The sequence below is a fragment of the Vulpes vulpes genome, chromosome 8 (assembly GCF_048418805.1).
Source record: "Vulpes vulpes isolate BD-2025 chromosome 8, VulVul3, whole genome shotgun sequence".
NCBI lineage: Eukaryota > Metazoa > Chordata > Mammalia > Carnivora > Canidae > Vulpes > Vulpes vulpes.
In genome coordinates, this window is record NC_132787.1 from 82,593,345 (window position 1) to 82,614,188 (window position 20,844).

General features: G+C 42.8%; 1 protein-coding gene across 2 annotated transcripts in view; it reads right to left on the bottom strand.

The window, feature by feature from the left end:
- Positions 1–20,844, bottom strand: part of VIT (vitrin) — a 101,455-nt gene that overhangs the window by 55,266 nt on the left and 25,345 nt on the right. For both annotated transcript variants that reach the window (XM_026018949.2, XM_026018950.2), the window contains exons 3-4: positions 15,453–15,518; positions 2,743–2,899 (exon numbers count right to left, since the gene is read on the bottom strand). In XM_026018949.2, the coding sequence (XP_025874734.1) occupies positions 2,743–2,899; positions 15,453–15,518 (223 nt within the window). The remainder of the gene's footprint in view (positions 1–2,742; positions 2,900–15,452; positions 15,519–20,844) is intronic.

Sequence of the window (20,844 nt, forward strand, 5' to 3'; positions counted from 1 at the left end):
TGTTCATCATTCCTTTGGTTTGAAAGAATCAAGGGAATCACTCATAATAAGACATCTGATTATGATATATTATATGAATATTAAATCCTAAAACTAAATCTGAATGTCTAAACCAAAGTAAGCTCTATTCAGCCTCCCCTGACCGTGGGGCACTCTGAGAGGCCAATAATCGAGGCCCCATGTGCATTTTCTACTCATCTTCTCTGCCTTAAATTCTGCCTTCTGAAAAGAGACTTGTTCTGTTTGTGAAGAACAAAACTGAGAGCATCCAAAATTCCTGTCTGTTCTGCCTTAAGACCTCTATTCATCTTCCCCATGGACAGTGATGCTTCTTTCCAAATAGAGCTTCCCACCAAAGCAGACCCTGGTCCAGGGAGCTACTAGGGCACTTGGTTGCTCAAGCAGCAAATCTTGTTTTTTGAAACATTCAAGTTCTCCTCCTCCAGCCACCTCCCCTCCTCCATATTCTCTCCACAGGTTCCTACACTCCAACCCAAACACTGGGATTGCTGGGTTCTGGTCCTTGTCAACCGCCCTTCTTACTCTGTCCCCAGGGGTGTGTCCATCCATCATAAAGCCATTCCCAGCTCTTACTGGTCCTACATCCAGCTCCTGTCCTCACTTTGTGTATTAAGCTGTGCTGGGACCCCCACCCCCACCCCCACCGCTCCATTCTTACATAAATGTGTCACTCCAGCTCTTGACTGGAAGTCAGGGGACATGAGCTCTAATCCCAAATGTGCAACTTACTAGCAATTTAATTAACTTCCCTATTTCTCAGCTCCTCTTCTAACAAATGGGGATGTTAACAGCAGCCTCCTGGGGCTGAGATGATGCTAGAAGGAGAGAAAATTGTAGTGCAAGGGATTACTGTGATTATGATGACATCTCTGTGAGGTTGAATTAACTCATGCGACTCTGTCCTGCATGGGAGACATCGAGAGGTGAGACAGAGGCGGCAAAGGGCCAGAGGAAGCAAGTGCCAACCATTCTGGATCCCTGCTGGAAAAACAGAGGCGGCCTTAAGATAGGCCCAGGCCTGCCAGCAGACATCAGTGTCTGCATAGACATGGACTAGAGAGTGTTCCTGGTGCGGGAGCTGTCTGGGCAAGCCCATGTGTGTATAAGGATGCGTGTGAGCATGCATTTGTGTAAGCATGCTCATGTGTACTCACGCACATGTGTGTGTGCGTGTGTGTGTAGACTTGTGTACCTTTCCTTTTTTGCCTGAAATTTCTTTCAGACTGAAAGCAAGATATTTTTTCCATAGTCTGGAGTTAAGAAACAGTGTTTGAGGGGCACCTGGGTGGCTCAGTGGTTGATACTTTGGCTCAGGTCGTGATCCTGGGGTCCTGGGATTGAGTCCTGCATCGGGCTCCCCTCAGGGAGCCTCCTTCTCCCTCTGCCTGTGTCTCTGCCTCTCTCTCTCTCTCTCTCTGTCTCATGAATCAATAAATAAAATCTTAAAAAAAAAAAAAGAAACAGTGTTTGGTATAGTTTCTCTTGAACGGTTCCCTACTTCTCCGTAATAGAGCCTTCAGAGTTCTGCTCTCACTCAAGAATCAGTCAGCTCATCAACCCCCTGCGGCAGTGGTAAAATGAGGATGACCCACAGATGCTGCTAGTAATTCTTTTTTTGTTGTTGTTTTTTGTTTTTTGCTGCTAGTAATTCTTAAATCTTATTTTACATGTAGACTTCATTCTTGCTGCCCCTCCAAATTTCTGAGAAGCTATTGACGAGACCTCCAGAAGGAGTAAATTTTCTGTCTTTCCCCCTCTCTCTGGCAGGGCTATAGCAGATCCATCACACGGCCAGTACACAATAGAAGGAAAAAGATACTGAAGTCCAAGACTGAAGTAACTTTTCCCAGTATCCAGTGGCTGAGCATTGATTTGGCAGTCATGTCTCAAAGTGGTGGTTAGGAGTGTGGGTGCTGGACTGAGGTTCGAGACCTCACTTGAGTGTTTTTTTTTTTTTTTTTTTTTGTTTTTTTTTACTAGTGCAGTGTTAGAAAAGCTAGTCAGCCTCTCCCTCTTTAGGATGTGGTTACAAGTAGCAGCTACTGCACAGGGAACCTCGAAGATTACGTAAGGTGATATAAATGAGGTGCACGACACAGACACGTGAGCCTTGTTGTCAAAGATTTAAAGTAAACAGGCTCTCCCCTGTGTTTGGACTCTCAGCCTGAGCAGAAGAGGCCTTTGAATTCTGTGAAGGTCACTTCTGGCTCTCCTCATTTAGGCAGCGACTTAGTTTGAAGCATGTCCCGCTTCCTGTCCTCCTCCCTGGATCCTAAACCAACAGCTGACTAAGCAGTACCACCTGTCACCCTCCTCCTCATGTTTCCTGTTCTACTTGTCTCCCGGCCATTCACCGCAGCTGTGACATTTCTTCTGACTTACAGGCCATCCTTAGTCGCATCCCTATTATTTCCTTACTCAGCACACACAGGTAGAAAAAAATGTGCTTTATGTCACCGAGAACTTTGGTTTCCTTGTCACGAACATGAGAGAGTAAGAATTCTCCTCCTTGGTGTAAAGGGAAGTCGTTGCTTTCCACAGAGCGCTGTGAAAGGAGATCCAGGACCACACATGGCTTCTGGTAATCCCTTGGGATACGGTTGCCATAAGCCATAGGTGGTACAGGATACTCAGTTACATTTGTACCGTTTTGCTTGCTAAATCAGGCAACCCTGCACTGGGAACTCTCTGCCCACAGCCTGACTGCTTGGAGTTACCCACCTGTGAATCGCAGCACCACACACACTGGAGTAGGACGCATAGATGTCTGTGCCATAAACATGGTATTTGGGGTCTTGGCATCCTGCTGGACATTTTACAACGAACTCAGGATTGATTATCTTTCCAGCTTTGACATCACAGTTGATCTGAGGCACATCTGGGAAAGCAAAATGAGGTCAAAATTACACCTAGTGGTATCAACTTTATATGGGGGTAACTCTGTTAGGTCATAACTGCTCATTTGCTTAATCTCCAAAAGCCAGAGCCTGGGCTGACCCTGAGTCCTTTCCATATAATGAAAGCAAAGATATAATTAGGACATTCCTCAGACTAAAAGAACAACAGTCACCATCCATTGCATTTAACCTGCTGAGAACAAAAACAGAGTTGGAATCTTGTGCTTCTCCAGACAATTGAAGAGGAGAGGTCTGGGAAAAGACTGCCTCAAGGGGTCAGAAATGTCACCTTAAGCCCATGGCTGGAGAACACTGGTTTTTCAGATGCTCTGGGGCTAGTCCAGGAAGAGACCTCTTAGACAGGCTTACAGGACAAAGGGAAAGTATTTCAGGAAGAGTAAATGAGGGACCATGGGCCCAGGGCCAGGTGGCCAGGACGAGGTTGGCCTGCTGGTGCGGAGGCCCTATGCTAGAGCTGGGTAGGAGAACGAGGATTAACAGGGCTAGGCCAGGCAAGGGAGGCTTCAGTGCTTGTGTTCCATTCAGGAGGTGGGGCACAAATGGAAGGTTTCTGGGCAGGGGAGAGAGATAATGAAAGAGATCTTTGATCATGGTCCTAGATAACAGGTCCTGGATCCTGGGTTAAGATGAGAGTGATCTTTACTCATTTGCCTCAACACTTGGTGGAAAGCTAGGAACTCTCCCAAGGAGCATCCAGGGGAAGTTCATTCTTTCGTCTCTCCTTTCTGGCTTTGTTACAGCCATTGCCAGTCTAGAACCATCCATCAGGCAAGTCTTCGAGAGCTGAAAACCTGCCTAGGAATGAGGTGGCATGGATTCTCTAGTGGCAGGACCCAAAAGGGGGCATAGCTGCATCATTCCTGAAAAACTTGCCCTCAAAACTCCTGAAAGTAAAGGCCTCCTAGATGATGCTGTACTGGTGCCCCGTAGCTGGGAATATATTCCGTTCAGGCCCTGTTCTTCACAGGGGACTCTGAAATGGGAGCCTAGTTCAGAGACTGAGCAGGCTCAGGAGGAGTCCAGAACCCATCAGATGTGAGGGCTGGCCAGCCCACCAGGTTGTGTGGCCACAAGGAGGTATTTGGAGGAGTCAAGTGGTCACTGCCTTCACAAGTAGGACTGCTATGTGCCAATGACACCAGGGGGCCAAGCTAGAACTAAAGGGGAGACTTTCTTACAGAGGCAAATTTTGCAAAGAACTTTCTAGTGACTGAAGCTGTCCCCAAAGGAACAGGCTGCCTCATGAAGCAGTGCGTGAGCGGGAAGTGCGCAAGCAGGGACTGAGCAATTGGAGAGGGGATTTCTGCATTGGGCGGGAGGTAGGAATCAAGCCCCGCCCAGGGCTAAGCGTCCGTGATTACACACAGGGATCCAGGCTCTCTGCCAGCCCACCCACCCTCTGACTGGGTTAGGAGATGGTCTCAGAGTTGTTAATGGCTTCCAGCTGCATCCAAAACACACACACTCTTTTTTTTTTTTTTTTTTTTCCTTTTAACCCTTATGTACCTGAACAGAGCAGAGTTGGGTTTTCACTCAGGGCAGAGAGAAGTGAAGTTAGAACTCCTGCTCTTTTTCCTAAACACTCCTCCCAGCCGACCTTGGCTGGGCAGGGCTGGGCAGGGCTGGGCAGGGGTGGGCAGGGGTGGAAGCCCTTACCCTGGGGGCGGGGGTGGGGGTGGGGTGGGGGTGGGGGTGGGCAGGCTGATCACAGGCTCAGACAATTTGTGGTCTAGGTTAAGAAGCAGAGAGCTGCGCTGGGAACAGCGTGCGGTTTTCTCCTGCCCACCACAGGTTGCTTCCTCTCCAAAGCTGTTTTCCTTTTATCTTTCATTCTTTTAAATCCTGATACTCAAGGCTGCATTTACTATTCTGAGCCTTAGAATACACACACACACACACACACACACACACACATACACACACATATTTTTTTAAGGCAATTTGGGGGCTGGGGATGCCAGGGTAGTCTCTCCTTAAATGAGTTCATTGATCCCTGGGTGTAATCGGATGTGTTCAGCTCTCCTCCCTTCTGCACACCACTTCTCTGCTCCCAAGTGCATCTGCTCCTTCACACGGACACAAAATGGAGCATGTCTTCTTGGTTCTTAGGTATTTGACCTAGGAGGTGACCAGCTCCATTAACTGGGATGTAATTTGGATGTGACATTGGCTCCTGGAGGTTTTGGCTCTCCTGGCAGGCCAACCCCAATCTCCCGGAGTGGAATATATGGGGGCCTATCTAGAAGCTTAATTGCATGTGTGTGACCTAAGGATCAAAGCTATTGAAAGATTCAGGGTGTTCACAGTACATGCAAAGGGTTTTCTGTGAATGAGTTGGTTTAAAAAGACAAAGGGGAAAAACATCACAGGGGAATATTTTGCTTCCTGCTAATCAAGTTCCCCTTTATCCTAAGGGGTTTTGTTTGTTTGTTTTGTCTCAGTTTTTACAAAGGAAGTACATAAAATAAGATCTGTTTTAACTGCACCCAGTTGGATTAGTAAAATCAGTGAATTAACTCAACCCATAGCAGGGAAAAATGGAATCAAGCACATAGGCTCATGTGTTTTGGAAAAACAGGGTGCAATGGCAAAGTGTGGCTAAAGGTCAAATGTTTGTTACATTTGCACAGAAAATTAAGCTGGAGAGAGTGAGCTAATTAACAGTAATTGCCAAAATCACTGGAAAGTGTAATGTCTGAATCCAGCCTCGGGAAGAAGTAGCCATTTGCGTCTTTTTGGCCACTCTTCTTTGAGTATGGAAACCACGGTTCAGTTCTTTCCAGAATTCTCCCGGTTGTTTGTCAAGTAGTCTGTTTTCTTGTAACCTCTGAGAATTTTTCCTCCATCCGCTTAAGGCCCAAACTAAGTGATTCTCTTTGCATTTCCTTGGAGCACTTTTCAACTACTTGATCTTACAGCTTAGGTTTTCTTTCTCTTTCTCTTTTGTTGTTTGGATTCATTTTCATATCTCCCTTTATCCTTCTCTGGGTGTTACCTCAGATGTGCAGGCATAAGACTTCCTTCAGGGGACAAGTCAAAATTAAGGCAGCTCAAGAGGTATTGTCCTCAGGTCTGAAGGGAGCAGGACATTGGCCAACATTTGGCCAATGCCCAGAGTTTGGGGATGGGAGGGCACTACCTTCCCACTGTTGACCACTGTTGAGGAGCACTTAGAAGTCGTCAAAAGGTTTCCCACCAGGAACCTCTGCAGAAAGTAAGGCAAGAGCAAGAGCCTCTTCCATTCCTTCCTGAGTGAATAGTTACCGTGATAGTGAGGGAGCCCTGGGCTAAAGTCACAGAGATCCTGGGGTTGCGTAGAACTGCTTGGGTGGAATCTTTGCACAGAGACCTGTTCCTTGGCCATGTGCTCTTCTTCTCCCTCAGAGGATGCCTTGCCTTCTCATGGTTACTATCACTTTCGTGACCAAACTCAACATTAGAGCATCCAGCAATCTGCCAAGGATTTCTTTGCAGGGGTCCTTGGCACCAGCCACAGGCAAAAGAAAACCACTTGCAACCTGGATGTTTAGAACTAAAGGATGACCTACAGATGCTGCTCACTGAGGTCCTGTGTTTGCAGTATGGATCTCGGAGGTTCCTGGGCAAAACAGGTACTGTCTGAGCCACTATTTCATGTAACACTGAAATCTTAGAGGCAGGACTGCACATGCTTCTGCCCTGGGTTGGGTCCCCCGCCTGATCTAATAACGGATCGGATGATGGGTTATCAGACAGGGGGATGTCACATACAATAAGCCTATGACATTGCAGGCCAAATCAAAGGGAATACTCTACTACTTGCTGTTTTCCATTCATCTTTTTGCTGATTTCAGGCAAGCTACATTGCTTTTGGAAAACAGATTTCTTAATCAGTTAAGAGAAAGCCATTGTAAGCTTGCCTCCTGGCTGTTTATGAGGAGGAATTGTTATAACATAAAAGCACTTACACATAAGTAGCTTTGATATGAAATTTGATTTTGTTAGACTATGATATCTAATTAGAGCAAAATCCTCTTTCGGGAGAATTATACAAAAATGTTAATTTAATGAAATAGAAATGACCATTAAATAAAATTTGAAGATGAATGTTTCCTTATCCCTGATCCTGACACCCAGTGATCAGATCATGGTAATCTTTCCTTTACACTGAATTCTTTTGCAAAGCATTCTTTCCCATTTTTTAAAAACAGTCCTCAACCACTTGAATCTTTGGATAAAAACCATCAGTACCTTTTTTGCTGATTGTGGAAAAATTCTAAAATTCTTAAGACTTTTCCATAGTCTCCTCCATGGAACTTCTGGGATTGCCAATATTGTTCCTGGTACTTTTCAAATGCATATTATCTTGCAAACTTGCCTCATATCATTTCTACCTGGAACCCTTTTCCTTTTATCTGTTTAAATGCTACTACTTTTCAAGGTCCCAGTTTCAGTTGTATCTTCATTCATATACTAGAATATATACTTTCCAAAGGTAGGGATTTTTGTCTGTTTTGTTTACTGCTGATCAAGAATGTCTGCTGAGGGGTACCTGGGTGACTCAATCAGTTAAGTATCTGACTATTGGTTTTGGCTCAAGTCATGATCTCAGGTTCCTGAGATCAAGCCCCACATCAATCTCTATGCTCAGTGGGGAATCTACCTGAGACACATCAAGCAACAGTTGAGGGAAAAATAAGACATATGATGGAAATTGTTTATAAGGACAGGCCCAGTAAGAAGCATATCCCACAACAGGTAACTCCAAGCTCAAGCTTTAAGTACTTCAAAAAATCTGTGAAGGTTGGTCCTTCTAATCAGGTTTGAGAAAATACCTTTATCCATATGCCATGGAAAGACAATGATGAAGGCATGATCGGATAACAGAGGTTAATCTATCTGGGCAACAGAGCTTTTGGGCAACTGCAAAAGTTTGTATCTCTAAAAATAACCTATTTTTAGTTTACAAAGGACTCTAGTACACATTTTTTTCACTTGCCCCTTCCAAAACCTTGAAAGGTATATTGTTGCTGTATTTCAGAAAAGTAAGTTGTTCAAGGTCAGATACCAAGTAAGTGGCAGAGGGAGCACCTGAACTCAGGCCCTCTGGCTCTAAAGCCAAGACTTTGTCACCTCTACCTGGGTGCTTCTTCCAACTGAAGAGAAAGAGTTAAATTGCTGTTCCATACTCTAATCTTTTTTTTAAAGATTTTATTTATTTGACAGAGAGAAAGAGAGAGCACAAGCTGGGGGGAGTGGCAGGCAGAGGGAGAGGGAGAAGCAGACTCCTTGCTTAGCAGGCAGCACAGTCCCAGGACCCTGGGATCATGACCTGAGCAGAAGGCAGAGGCTTCACTGCTTAACTGACTGAGCCACCCAGGTGTCCCCTATACTCTGATCCTACAGGGCTTTTCTTAATGCAAAGATCACTGATAACCATCACCAGGTGAATATTTCTTGTGTATAGGTTATGTATTTGTGTGCACGCACATGTGTGTATGCATCTGTGCGTTTATCCCATTGTTTTCCTGTTATTATTGAGAATTGCCATGATAGAGTTTATTCAACTAAAAATCTGCAAAACAGTGCACTTCTCACTCCCACATCAGAAGGAGGGCTAGAAAGTTAATCCTCTTCCTTTTTCATGGTCTGAGAAAGGGCACACACACACACCCCAATTTGTGTGGAGAAGGCACTGGTATCTGAGGAAGCAAGCACACACCAGGGATTCCTTACAAGTTGCTACAGCTAACAACATGTGAACCTACTCAAGAAGCTGTGTGCATGTTATACCCAAATCTGAAAACCACCTAGAGCTGTGTATCTCTTCATCAGTGTCCGATGCACTAAATAACCAAGTCCCAGAACAATTACCTCTTCATGCCCAAGGCAGTACCGCTGGGAATCATCAACCTTTCAGGGTTGATTGCAAAGATCTTTCCATGCCTTACAAGGTATTAAGGTTAACTTATTGGAGAGAACTCTGTGAATTAAATGTTGTACATTTCACCACAAGCTAAGCCTATTTCAACAGATTCAGACGTAGTGGAAATATTTCAGAATGTAGCTTCACTGCCTGTGGAGAATATCTTACTATTGCTTATTTTGCTGACTGTTGGCTTCATCATGTAGATGGCTCAGAAGACTCTGAGGGTCCCCGCAGTAATGAATGGCCAAGAACAAAGCTCCTCTGACTGGCCTTGACTAGTCCTACTCTACCTCCCTGCTGCATCTCCCATGACCTCCCACACTTAAACCAACTGCATCACTCACTTTTTCCTGACCTCATCTTCCACTTTTTCCCCAGGATGTTTCTGCTTAGTCTACCTGGAAAGCCCTCCCACCTACCTCTGCCTGTAAAATTCTACTTATCATTCATGTCCTACCTCAAAGGCTCCTTTATGAGATCAGTAGGAATCCTATTTATATATCCCTTGTTATTCTTATGTAATAATTTACCACATTTTGCTTTTTTATAGTGGGTTTTTGCTCTTCATTTGTCCATCCATTCAGCAAACCCTCAGGGAACACTAATCATGTCTTCATGTTGCTTTTGGTCTAGCTGTCAAGATAGACTGAAAAAGCTCTATAAGATATGTGACAAGTACAGAGCAGAGGAAGTGCAGTGTACACAGGAGCCATCTAAACCAGTTTAGTGTGTGTTTTGGCAATGGGAATTGGGTCCAGAAAGTCTCACCTTTGCATACTTTTATTTTATCTGATATAAGATCAAGTGCTCAATAAAGTCAGAGAAACTGCAGGATGGAAAGCTGGTAACATGTTCCAAGGAGCTGATCATCATGGCTCTCGCCTGTGTGATGGCAACTCAGCTAAACCCACTTAATTCTGAAGCCATTGCTTCTGAGGCTCTTCTCAGGCTTTCTTACATGTAGAAAAGCTATTGAGATTTGATAACTTGAAAGCTTTTCTTTCTCTATAGACACTGACAGGCGGGGATTGTTTTAGAGTTGATGGACATAATTTAAGGGGAAACTTATGATGTGTTTTTTACACCGTGGGCTGAAATATTCATGAGTTGAAGAGTAGACCCTTTTAATGTGTAATCTACACATAAATGAAGTTAAACCTTAAAATTCATAAGGTATCGTGATTGCTTTAGGATAAGAGTGTTATGAACACACCTAAACCCTTCAATCATTATTTGTAGCCTTCCACAATCAAGAAAAAAAAATGCAGCCACATTTTGGTCATTTCTTAGAAACTGCTTGAGTAGGTTTGTGCTGGCTAAATCTACCACTGAGGTTCCTCTAAGTAAGGTCAGCTCCATGGCTCTGAAACATAACAGAGCAATGAAAACCTTGAAAAATCACCTCTAAAAATAAACTTGGTAAAACTCTCATTTCATATAGTATGGTGACCTTTACCATGGATCACACAGCAGGTTAATTTACTGAGACATTAACTTATGTTTATTTTCATTGTATTTTTCCCCCTCATACTATTCTAAGAAGGTATTTCTTCTTAGAAGAAATTGGCAATTGTCTTTTCCCACCTCCCAAAGTCAAGATTGCAAGAGAGGAGGCAGAATTACCCAAAGAAAACTCTCCCTCAGGCATTAATAATTAGTCTCTACAAATTCCCCTTGTTTGAGGGCCCTGGGCTTGGTCAGCCCAAAGAGCAATGTAGAGAAAATGATCTTCCAACACTGGGAAGGTGAGAGTGGGCTGGTAGGTCCCAGTAGGGAAAATGTCCCTGTTCCCTGACAGCTGCCTTGGAGGAGCATCATCTTGGAGCAATACCTGGTGTGGTGCCCTCTTAGGTTGAAGCCTTAGGTGTGGGACTTCCCCATCTTTCCCAAGCTGCCACCATTCAGGAAACAATGGAGGGCCCAACTTCTACAGGTATCATGGGCTTGGATGCTGAGCAGTGCAGAGGACCTCTCTGAGTGTTGTAGATTGCATAGGCCTTCCAGGGGCTGGTACAGGGAAGGAGGAAGCCCCTGTAGTGATGGAATTTTAATTTCTCAGCCCCTAGGAGTTGGCAGTTTGGAGTCAGACTTGATTTGATGTGGAAAATGAGGCAATGTGATAAGCCAACTATGATGGAATAACATTGTGCCCAATACAACTGTGTAAGTGAAAGCAAAATATTAGCTTGAAATGAATGATCTTGTGTAAGTGGGAAGAGTAGGTTTGTGAGAAATGATCTTTTTCTTTCTTTTCTTTCTTTCTTCTTTCTTTCTTTCTTTCTTTCTTTCTTTCTTTCTTTCTTCCTTCCTTTCTTTCTTCTTCTTTCTTTCTTCCTTCCTTCCTTCCTTCCTTCCTTCCTTCCTTCCTTCCTTCCTTCTTTTCTTTGCTTTCCCTTTTGTAAAACCCCCATGCCAGATTATTTTCTACATGTACTACCTTATTGGTCCAAAGGGCCCCCAGTGGAGCTAAGTGATGTCCATGAGGGCCTCTGGAGGGCCATGGGTAGACCAAAGAGATGGAAAAAAAGGAAAGGAGATGAGAAGAAATAGAAATGAAAAGAAGTATGGAGGAGAGAATGTGACAATTACCTAAAGCAGAGTAACCCTACCTGTATGCCGAAGAGATGCACTCATATAGCGTATGGCTTCCAGCCAGACCAAAGGAAGATATCCATGCTAGTTCCTCCTTTTCCTGTTATCTTCACATCTCTTCTACTTTATTCCTATTCAGTCAGCCTGTGTTCATCCCACACCCTCCTCTGGCTCCAGGCAACAGGTATTTCATTCCTTGGTCCTGGTAGTTTGGGAGGAGGCACAGGGAAAGCATCTGGGGTGGCACCTCACACAGACATGCATTTCCAATCTGGCTCTGCCAACTCATGGCACTGGGTCTTGGGTACTAGATCCTCAAGAGTCAAGAGCAGCGCTGCACGCATAGTAGGGGGCAGTGTCCACTAACCAACTCTCAGATTACTTTCTTCTTGCTATTTTACCTTCACTCCTCTGGGTGGTGAGAACCATTAGTCTTAAATGAACAGGCGCTAGCAGAGGGCTGGCTAGAAGAGAGCTCAGAGGGCAATGAAGAGTACCTGTGATTCTGCATTCGGATCTGGAAGCAACCCTCATCTGGGATAGCTCTTTGTTCCACGGGTTCTCAGATTCCAGCAGGCACTGGAATGACTGGAGGACTTGCTAAAACACGGATGGCTGGGCCCCGGCCCACGCGTGCCTGATTCCCACAGTCTGGGCTGGGCAGGGTTGGTGCTGCTGGTCCAGGAACTGAAGGTTCCTGACTCGGTCTGTTCTCACACTGAGGCCAAAGTGATTTGTTGAAAGCCTTGCTTTTATGATTTCCCCTTTCTGCTTAAAACTCTTTAGTAGCTCCCTGTAAGGTATACTTTGAGATGTCAGCTGTAAGAGTAAAATGATGAAGTGTTCCCTGGAGGAGGGAGACAGAGGCCACTGCCTCCCTACTTTTTCCTTGTAGGGTAGGGTGTCTCCTTGAAATTTGGGCCAGAAAAAGGGCCCACCTTTTGATTTTATGATGCAAAGTCTTCAACCTTCTGATCCATGGATCCGTGTATACTTATTGCCAGGAGGGGCTCAGGGGGGGTCCAGGTGGACAGGGGACAGCCACAAGGTGCATGCATTCATCTCTCAGGGAGATGAGAGAAGATATAATTCTTCTGTCTTCCACTTCACTGTACACCTTTGTGTTCAGACTTGGTAGATACTTTCACTGTCCCTGCACATGCACATAAGTCTGTATGCGTTTTCTAACAAATTGCGTTCTTTCTCCTTTCTCTTCATTTGTTGGCAGAAAGGGTTGTGTTGTTGTTGTTGTTGGCAGGATGGTCTCGTTTTCCTAGCGCAACCCTAACCAGCTTCCTCTTCTCTGAGAACCACCCTGTAGCCTGAGATGATGCAATTTGGTTCTCTCTCCCAGGAATTTGGACTCAGTATTGAAAAACACAGTGTTCACAGAGTTGGGGGAGGGAAAATAGAGGGAAGGGAGAGAGGGAACACAGAGAGAGTTGAAGGAAGCAGTGAGGCAATAGAGAGAAGCAGAAGTACTGATTCTTGAGGACTTTTCATCGGTGGAACAGTTCCAGGGAGTTCCAGCTGCCACCCCAAGAGCCACCCCATGTTCTCCCAAAAATCCCCTTTGGATTTATGCGAATTATATCAAAATAACTGTACTGAGATATTCCCATTACCCTCATCAGGAAGTCCGATTCCTGGACGTGGTGGTAACAAAGCTCTCCATGATCTGACACCTGCTTACCCCTCCATCTCAGTCTCAATACATTTACTTTCTACTCTATATTTCAGTCATATTGGACTGCTTTTTAGCTCTTTCCACTCTTTAGGTTTTGGGCATGCTGTTTTTCTCTCTGCTTGTAACACTCTTTTCTCCTCATTTCTGCCAGTCTATACCTATTTGGTCTTCAAATATCAGTGTAGATAGGTTGCTTCCTCCAGGAAGCCCTCCCAGATATACAGCTTCTCCTCCACATTCTTGGAGTACCTTTTGCTGCCTGGTGACTTGTCTTTCGTTCTAGATTTTGATCTCTGTGAGGGCAAAGACAGAGTCATAATCACTGTTGTATCATATATGGTACCTGATACTTGGTGGGCACCCAATAAATACTTATAAAATTAATGAATGGCATGCCTCCTTGCCATCAGTCACCTGGACCTTAGTGGCAGACTGGCAACCTTGAAAAAAAAAAGAAAAACTGCTTTGGCCTCAAGCTATAGACAGTCAGTTGGAAATACTCCTGAGGTAAAGAATCAGATACTGCCATGGTTTGGGAATATCCTATTACCTTCATTGTATCTCCACCCCTCCCCCCCACTTATTTAATGATTGTGCCAGAGTTTCTAATTAGAGAAAAGGCCTCATGCATTTATTGATTCAAATGTGCTGTATCACCAGGGAGATTTTGAGTATAAGGTTAGAATTTAGCATATCAGAAACTCAATCCATTTGAGATCTCTCAAAGAGGTTTGCCCTTGGGTCATTTAGCACAGCCTTTCATAGTCACTGAAAACCGTTGTCATGGTAATCATGGACCTTTTCAAGATTTTTGTATATGAGTTAATGAAGATACTGGGAACAGCCCAAAGGAATTCATACTTGGGTGTGCATTTGTCTCCATATTAACCCAATCATTGTTTTGAACACACATCTGCCCCTGGGCTGATTCTCTTGGCTCTTGGTACTGACAGGAATAAATAAGCAACTGATTCCTTTTTTAGTATTTTCGGCTTGGAGGCTGTGGCTGGCTGCCCTTTTGGTCTCATTTCAACAGGAAATCCCACATGGAGGGTTTAAAGGAGCAAAAGGAAAAAAGAATGGTGTGCGAAGCAAATATCTTTCTTTTACTTCGAATTATTAATGTTGCTGATTTCAATCATCTAGACTTGATGCCTACAAAGAAGTTTCGGTTGCGGAGTGCACACAAAGTTAACCGTATCTATAGCATTTCTCTTATGGTCCTTTATAAATATGCCTTAACTTAGGCCTCCATCAAGTCTACAGATTTAGGTCCAGATATCTCAGTGTGCTTATACCATTTGAGTGTGAGCATTTCCATCTATGTCCTGTCCTGCTAGTGATTTCCTGATCCATTCTTCCTTCTTTCCTGTAATACAAACCCCTTACTTTTAGCTTAGGCATGTAGATGCTTGAAATCAAGACATTTCTCATTCTCCCTTAATGCTGGCCAGTGGTATTTAAGTAGAAGCGGTGTATTTGATTTCCTAGGCTTATCTTTATTTATTTTTTATTTTATTTTATTTTTTTTATTTTATTTTTTTAAAGATTCCATGTCCTTTATTCATACTAGGCTTATCTTTAAAGAAGATGGGTTTGCATCCTTCTTCATCCCTTCCTACTGCCTGGAATGTAGACATGATGGGTAGAGCTGAAGCACCCATTTTGGACAATGAGTCAAGAGCCATGTTGAGGAAAGCAGAATGACAAGACAGAAGGAGCCTGGGTCTCTGAAGATTACAAAGCTTCCATTAAAGCCCAGACTGACTATGTTTACAGGAGAGACAAAGAGACTTCAGTCTTATTTAAGCAATTGTTATTGTAGATTTTCTGGCATCTAATCTTAACTGATATACCATCCAAAAATGAAATTTATTTTTCCTCTTTCCACTGAGTAGATGTGAAACTTTATGGGCTTTTCTGTGAGATTTACCTTCTGATCCCAGAGCATGCTGGAAGGAAGGCTGGTTTGTATTAGCGAGACTGAATTTTCTGGTATGGGGAATTGACATTTCAATGGCAAGAAAATACCTACTCCAGCCTAGCCATAGAGATATAGTGTTGCCTGGTCTTTGTATGTGCATTTTCAAATTTTCCAGTATAATGGAACCATATATCTTTCACCTAAAATCAGCACTCCTATCTCAAGTGCTTTTTGGAACAAAGTAGGTGATAAACAATGATCATTAGTCATCAGTCTGAATGCAAAGCAATCGAAGTAAGACAGAAAAACCCCCAGACTTCCAAATTATCTGAAACAAATATAACAGCCCTCTACATGGGAGACGCAAGCCTTACGCTAATAAGGAATTGCAATTTTACTTACTGAACTTGGGCCTTTTAATCTTCTTGGTCGTATCTTTATTTGAGTGTATTCCAGTCACCAGCAAAACTACATGGAGAAAGTGAAAGAAAATCTAGTCAATATCATTTTACCTAAATACTTTCTCCCTTCTGACCCTTATCTCGGCTTTCATCACATGTTACAATATTCTTATGGATGGAACTAATGTTCCCTGGGGAAATAAGGTGAATAGTTTGTGTACTTGTCTTGGCTCCTGCTGAAGGAGGCTTCCAAAAATGCCTCTTGGGCACCTGTTCTCTGTTTTGCTTCTTTGTGTTTCACCACACCAACTCTGCCCTCTTTATTCCCCAAAGGAGAAAATGTGGGATCTGAGAAGCCACTCACTGCTTGGTGCCAGAAATAAACGATGGAGGTAGGCTGAGCACCAGGCCCTGCTTGCACTCTTTCCTCTGTTCCACATTGAGTTTCCAAATGACTAATTTCCAACTGGTCAGAGAACTGTGTAATGGGTGTGCGCACGTACCCACGTGTGTGTGTGTGTGTGTGTGTGTGTGTGTTTGTGTGTTCGTGTGTGCGGGAAGGAGAGTGGATTGGAGGGGATCTGTAAAAAGCCCCAGGGAGGGCTGTCTAGGAAAGGAAGACAAGGGGAAAGGGGGCTAGGGAGAAGAGGGGGGGACTGGTCACAAGGTCTGAGGGGTGACCTGAGTGACCTCTGGTGGTCCACTGTAACAGCACCTTGTTCTGTGCTCCCACAAGGCCACCTGCAGGTAGATGACCTTCCTCCTCAGAAACAGGAGCAGAACAGCTTTTGGATACTGTTCTCTTCAGGAAATATAACAACAGAGCAAGAAGGGGGACGTCTTTATCCTTTTAAATTCTGAGTTGCATTACCAATTTGAGCCTTGTGTTTAAAAAAAAACAAAACAAAATTGACCAGTTTTTTTCTTATTATCAGAATAGTGCATGTTCCTCATAGAAGAATGTAAAAAACACAAAGAACGGTGCAGAAAACATAGATGAGACAAAAGCATAACATTTTCGTTTTTCTCTATACATCTACATATTCATGAGAGTACTTTTAAGCAAACATTTGATCATGCTCATGGTGTTTACAATGTTTTATAACTTACTTGTACTTAAGTAAGTACAAGTAAAAATACAAACATTTTTTTCTTGTCGTCAAATGTTCCTTCACAATAATTTTAAGGGCCTGAATGGTATTGTACTGTATGGATGGATCATAATTTAATCAACTTCTGATTCATCTTTGCCTCGATCCTTTGTTATTTCCTCTACATAAATTTCCAAATAGGATTTATTTTTTTAAAGATTTTATTTATTTATTCATGATAGACACAGAGAGAGAGAGGCAGAGACACAGGCAGAGGGAGAAGCAGGCCCCACACAGGGAGCCCGACGTGGACTCCATCCTGAGTCTCCAGGATCGCGCCCTGGGTCAAAGGCAGGCGCTAAACTACTGCGCCACCCAGGGATCCCACCAGATAGGATTTCTTGTCTGAAAGATATGCCCACTTAAAATTTTGATATGTATTGTGAACATTTCTCATAGCATTTAAAAAAATGTATTCATGAGAGACAGAGAGAGAGAGAAAGCAGAGACACAGGCAAAGGGAGAAGCAGGCTCCATGCAGGGAGCCTAACATGGGACTCAATCCCAGGACAGTATCATGCCCTGAGCTGAAGGCAAATGCTCAACTGCTGAGCCACCCGGGCTGCCCTCTCATAGCATTTTCTTATTAACAACATCTGACAATGATCGTATCTCTGTACCAATGCTAATTCTACCTGTAGATGGAAAAGCAATATTTTCCTTTCAAAAGGCTAGTCAATTCTCCATTCTTCTTTCCTTCCTCTCTGGGCATCCTACTACTTTACCCACTGCTTAACCTGCCTCTATTGTAGCTACTTTTTTGAGAAACTCACTTTCTGGGTAGAGCTGGCACTCCAGAGTCCATGGAGAGATAATCAAATAGGCATTCTACTTCCTGGTGTGTGTGTGTGTGTGTGTGTGTGTGTGTGAACACAACATAGATGTTCAATTTAGGCATACATGGACTTAGGAATTCTTGAATTGGCAACTACCTTTGAAGTAAACTGTCACTAGGGTTTGTTAAGAAAATTTTTATTTATCTTGTGATTATCTAGCTAATCTGCACCAATGATGCAGTTCCTAAATTATCCCCAGTTTTGACCAGTACCATTAGCTGAGGCTGGACAGTTGACATACCATGTCCTGCAAGAACAGACACATGAAAGAAAACTGAATACGAACCAGAAGTCTAGCCAAGAGGAATGAAGGCAGACATTTTTTAGGTGTTGTTTACTTCTGGGGTTTGGGTGGGTGTGAGCGTCCTGGAGGTCTAATTTTTATAGTAGTCTCTATGTCATTTACCTCTGTGTGAAGATACATCTTCATTCTATACACAAAAAATGACGAATCCTAGAATATTTTAGAAAACAAGTACTAAATAAAAATGTAGAAGAAGATTAAGCAAGTTAATTAGAAGAAATAATTGAAATAGTAATACATTTGGGTATCAGTTCTTGTGGAAAACCAAAAACTGTCCTTCTGGGCCTGTGTGCCTGTGGCAAGTGGTTTATAAGTCTCCATATCATTAGGACTATAAATATTTCAGTAAGACCTCCCCATCACTTGCATTTGCTCACCCACCACCCTCCAGGCTGAAAACATGCATAGCTGGGTTCAGTTTTACCACAGTGGTTAATAAAGTCATTATTTTCAATGGTACACAGAGGCCCTCTCCTCAGCTTAGATGCTTGTTAATTAAAACTCCCCAGAAACCACTCCTCAGGGGGAGGGTTGGTCAATAAGGCTGAAAATATGCTTGTGCCCTAGAGTCTTCATTCCTCATCTGTAAGGCTTCTCTTACCATGCTGGAAGTGGTGAATTTGGGAAAGGAAAAAATCAGTCTTGTGTTGCTTTTCTAAGGAAGCCAGGCAGAGCATGGGGATGGATGGCTGATACTCACTTCCAAGTACAAAGTGAACTATAGATCTACCACAAGTAACACTTTATCAGGCTACTGAGGCTATTAGTGTCTAGAAGGCTTGAGGAAATTAAGTCTAGAGTCCAAAGTTCCAAGGCAATCATGGTTTACGAAATTTGCAGCAATACTTTCCAATTGTTAAAAATTTAGTGTTCTAGTTCTGAATAATACTGAATAAAGTTCTCATCCTTTGACAGTGGTGCTGCTTGAAATTTCAAAACAAACTAAATGTTGAAATTACTTTTTCAAATAAAAGATTTCCTCCCACCTCTCACTTCCTCTAGAGGAACCATCAGTATAGTTAAGATGGCTGATGCATAATTGTTTTAAAATTCAATTTTTTTAAAGATTTTATTTTATTTATTCATAGAGACACACACAGAGAGAGAGAGAGAGAGAGAGGCAGAGACACAGGCAGAGGGAGAAGCAGGCTCCATGCAGCGAGCCTGATGTGGACTCAATCCCGGGTCTCCAGGATCACACCCCGGGCTGCAGGCGGCGCTAAACCGCTGCGCCACCGGGGCTGCCCTTAAAATTCAATTTAAATAAATTATCATCCTGATAGTTTATGGATAGAGAAATGCAAATGAATTAGCTTAAAACAATGTTCAGTCTCATTAATGGTAAAAAATACAAGCTAAAGCCAAACAATAGGATAGTTTCCCATACCATGTCAGTAAATACTGAACACAAGATTATATTTAATCCTGGCATGGATTTGAGATTAGGGCATTTAGGTACACTGCAGGTGAAGTCTAAGCAGGTGGAGTCATTCTGGAAGGCCATTTGGTAATGTATTTCAATAGCCTTAAAAATAGTTATATTCTTTGTCCCAGGAAATATACCCCTAGGAATATATCCCAAGTTGTAATTAGAGATAGAGACAAAATTTATGTAAAAATGTTCACTACAGCATTATTTATAACAGCAATCTAGAAATAATGAAATGTTGGAAATGTCCCAACAGTAGGAGTATCCTGAGCATTTATTACAAATGATGTGTTAAAGAATATTAGATGAACTGGCAAGTGCTCAGCTCTAACCTGAAGAATGATTCTGACAAAATTAGAATATATACAGAGAGAAATAAGTGGAACAAACATACCAAAATGTTGATAATGATGGAATTGTCATTTTTATATTTTCTATATTTTCCCCATTTTATAGTATATTCCATATATAAATCCCATACTTTATGTAGAATACATTTCCTTTACAATTAGAAAAAGGCAAGATAAATAGTTTTTTAATTGGGTCATATTGAAATTCTATAGACTTATGATAATAAAAGATGCATACCAAAATCATCAGTAGAGTTAATGGGCACTCATATCCCAGTTTTCCGGGCCAGTAATGAATTACAATCAGAATTCACTTTCTTTCAAGAAAAGACATGAAGTGCCAGGATATCTAATCAATGATCAAATCAGGAGGTACTTACTTATTATGTATCAGTAACTTTTATAGAAATGCCCCAGTGTAGCCCATAAACTCCTGGTTAGATCCTTCCAGAGCCCCTCCAGATACTAACTCCAATGGTGTTGACAAGGACTCTATCCTTGACCAAACTTTAATGGGGCTCCTCCAAGTCCTTTTCTCAACTGGCCCTTGAACTTGGGCTTTAGTGTCCTTCTTTGTTGGTCCTGCATCACCTGGTTTTAGCAAGAATCTTGTTTAGAAAGAATCCCCCATTCTTGATTCACCCTAGTCTGCCTTTAGCAAGAATCATGTCAGGTAGATTTAGCAAGAATCCCCCACCCTTGATGTCTTCTCTCAGTAATTTCCAGCCACCAACTCCTACAACCTGCTGCTTGGGTAGAAATCTCCATGTTCCTTGTTGTCTTTGGAATTGAGCCCGGTTCTATAGTGAGATCTCCTCTATTACAGTAGTTCCTGATTAAAATCTGTTTTTATCACTTTAAACGCTGTCCAGCCCTGGTTCTCTTTTGGTGTCCACAATGCCTTCCTGAATACTGATTTACAAAGCAGATCATTTTAAAGCAGTTCAGATCTCCCCCGTGATTTAATTTGGTATTATGTACTCTATGTACTCAATGAAACATCTAGCATCAAATAAATCAGAGCTTCATAACAAAGACAGGACAACTTATTCTCTACAATCACATAAATCATAAAATTATGCTTCAAATCACAGAATATTAAAGCTGAGAGGAGCTGTGTAGACTATCCCTTTATTTTATAAAAAAGAAACAAAGGTCAAGGTTAACACCTTGACTAAAGCTGCACTTCTTTGGGGGCAGAACTTGGAACCAGAATGGAAATTTGCAGGCTACTGCCTCAGCCCATTTATTCCACTTGCTCCTGGTAAGTGCAGTTGTTGATTATATGCAGTGCTCCAAAACTCTGCTGTATCAGAAATTCAT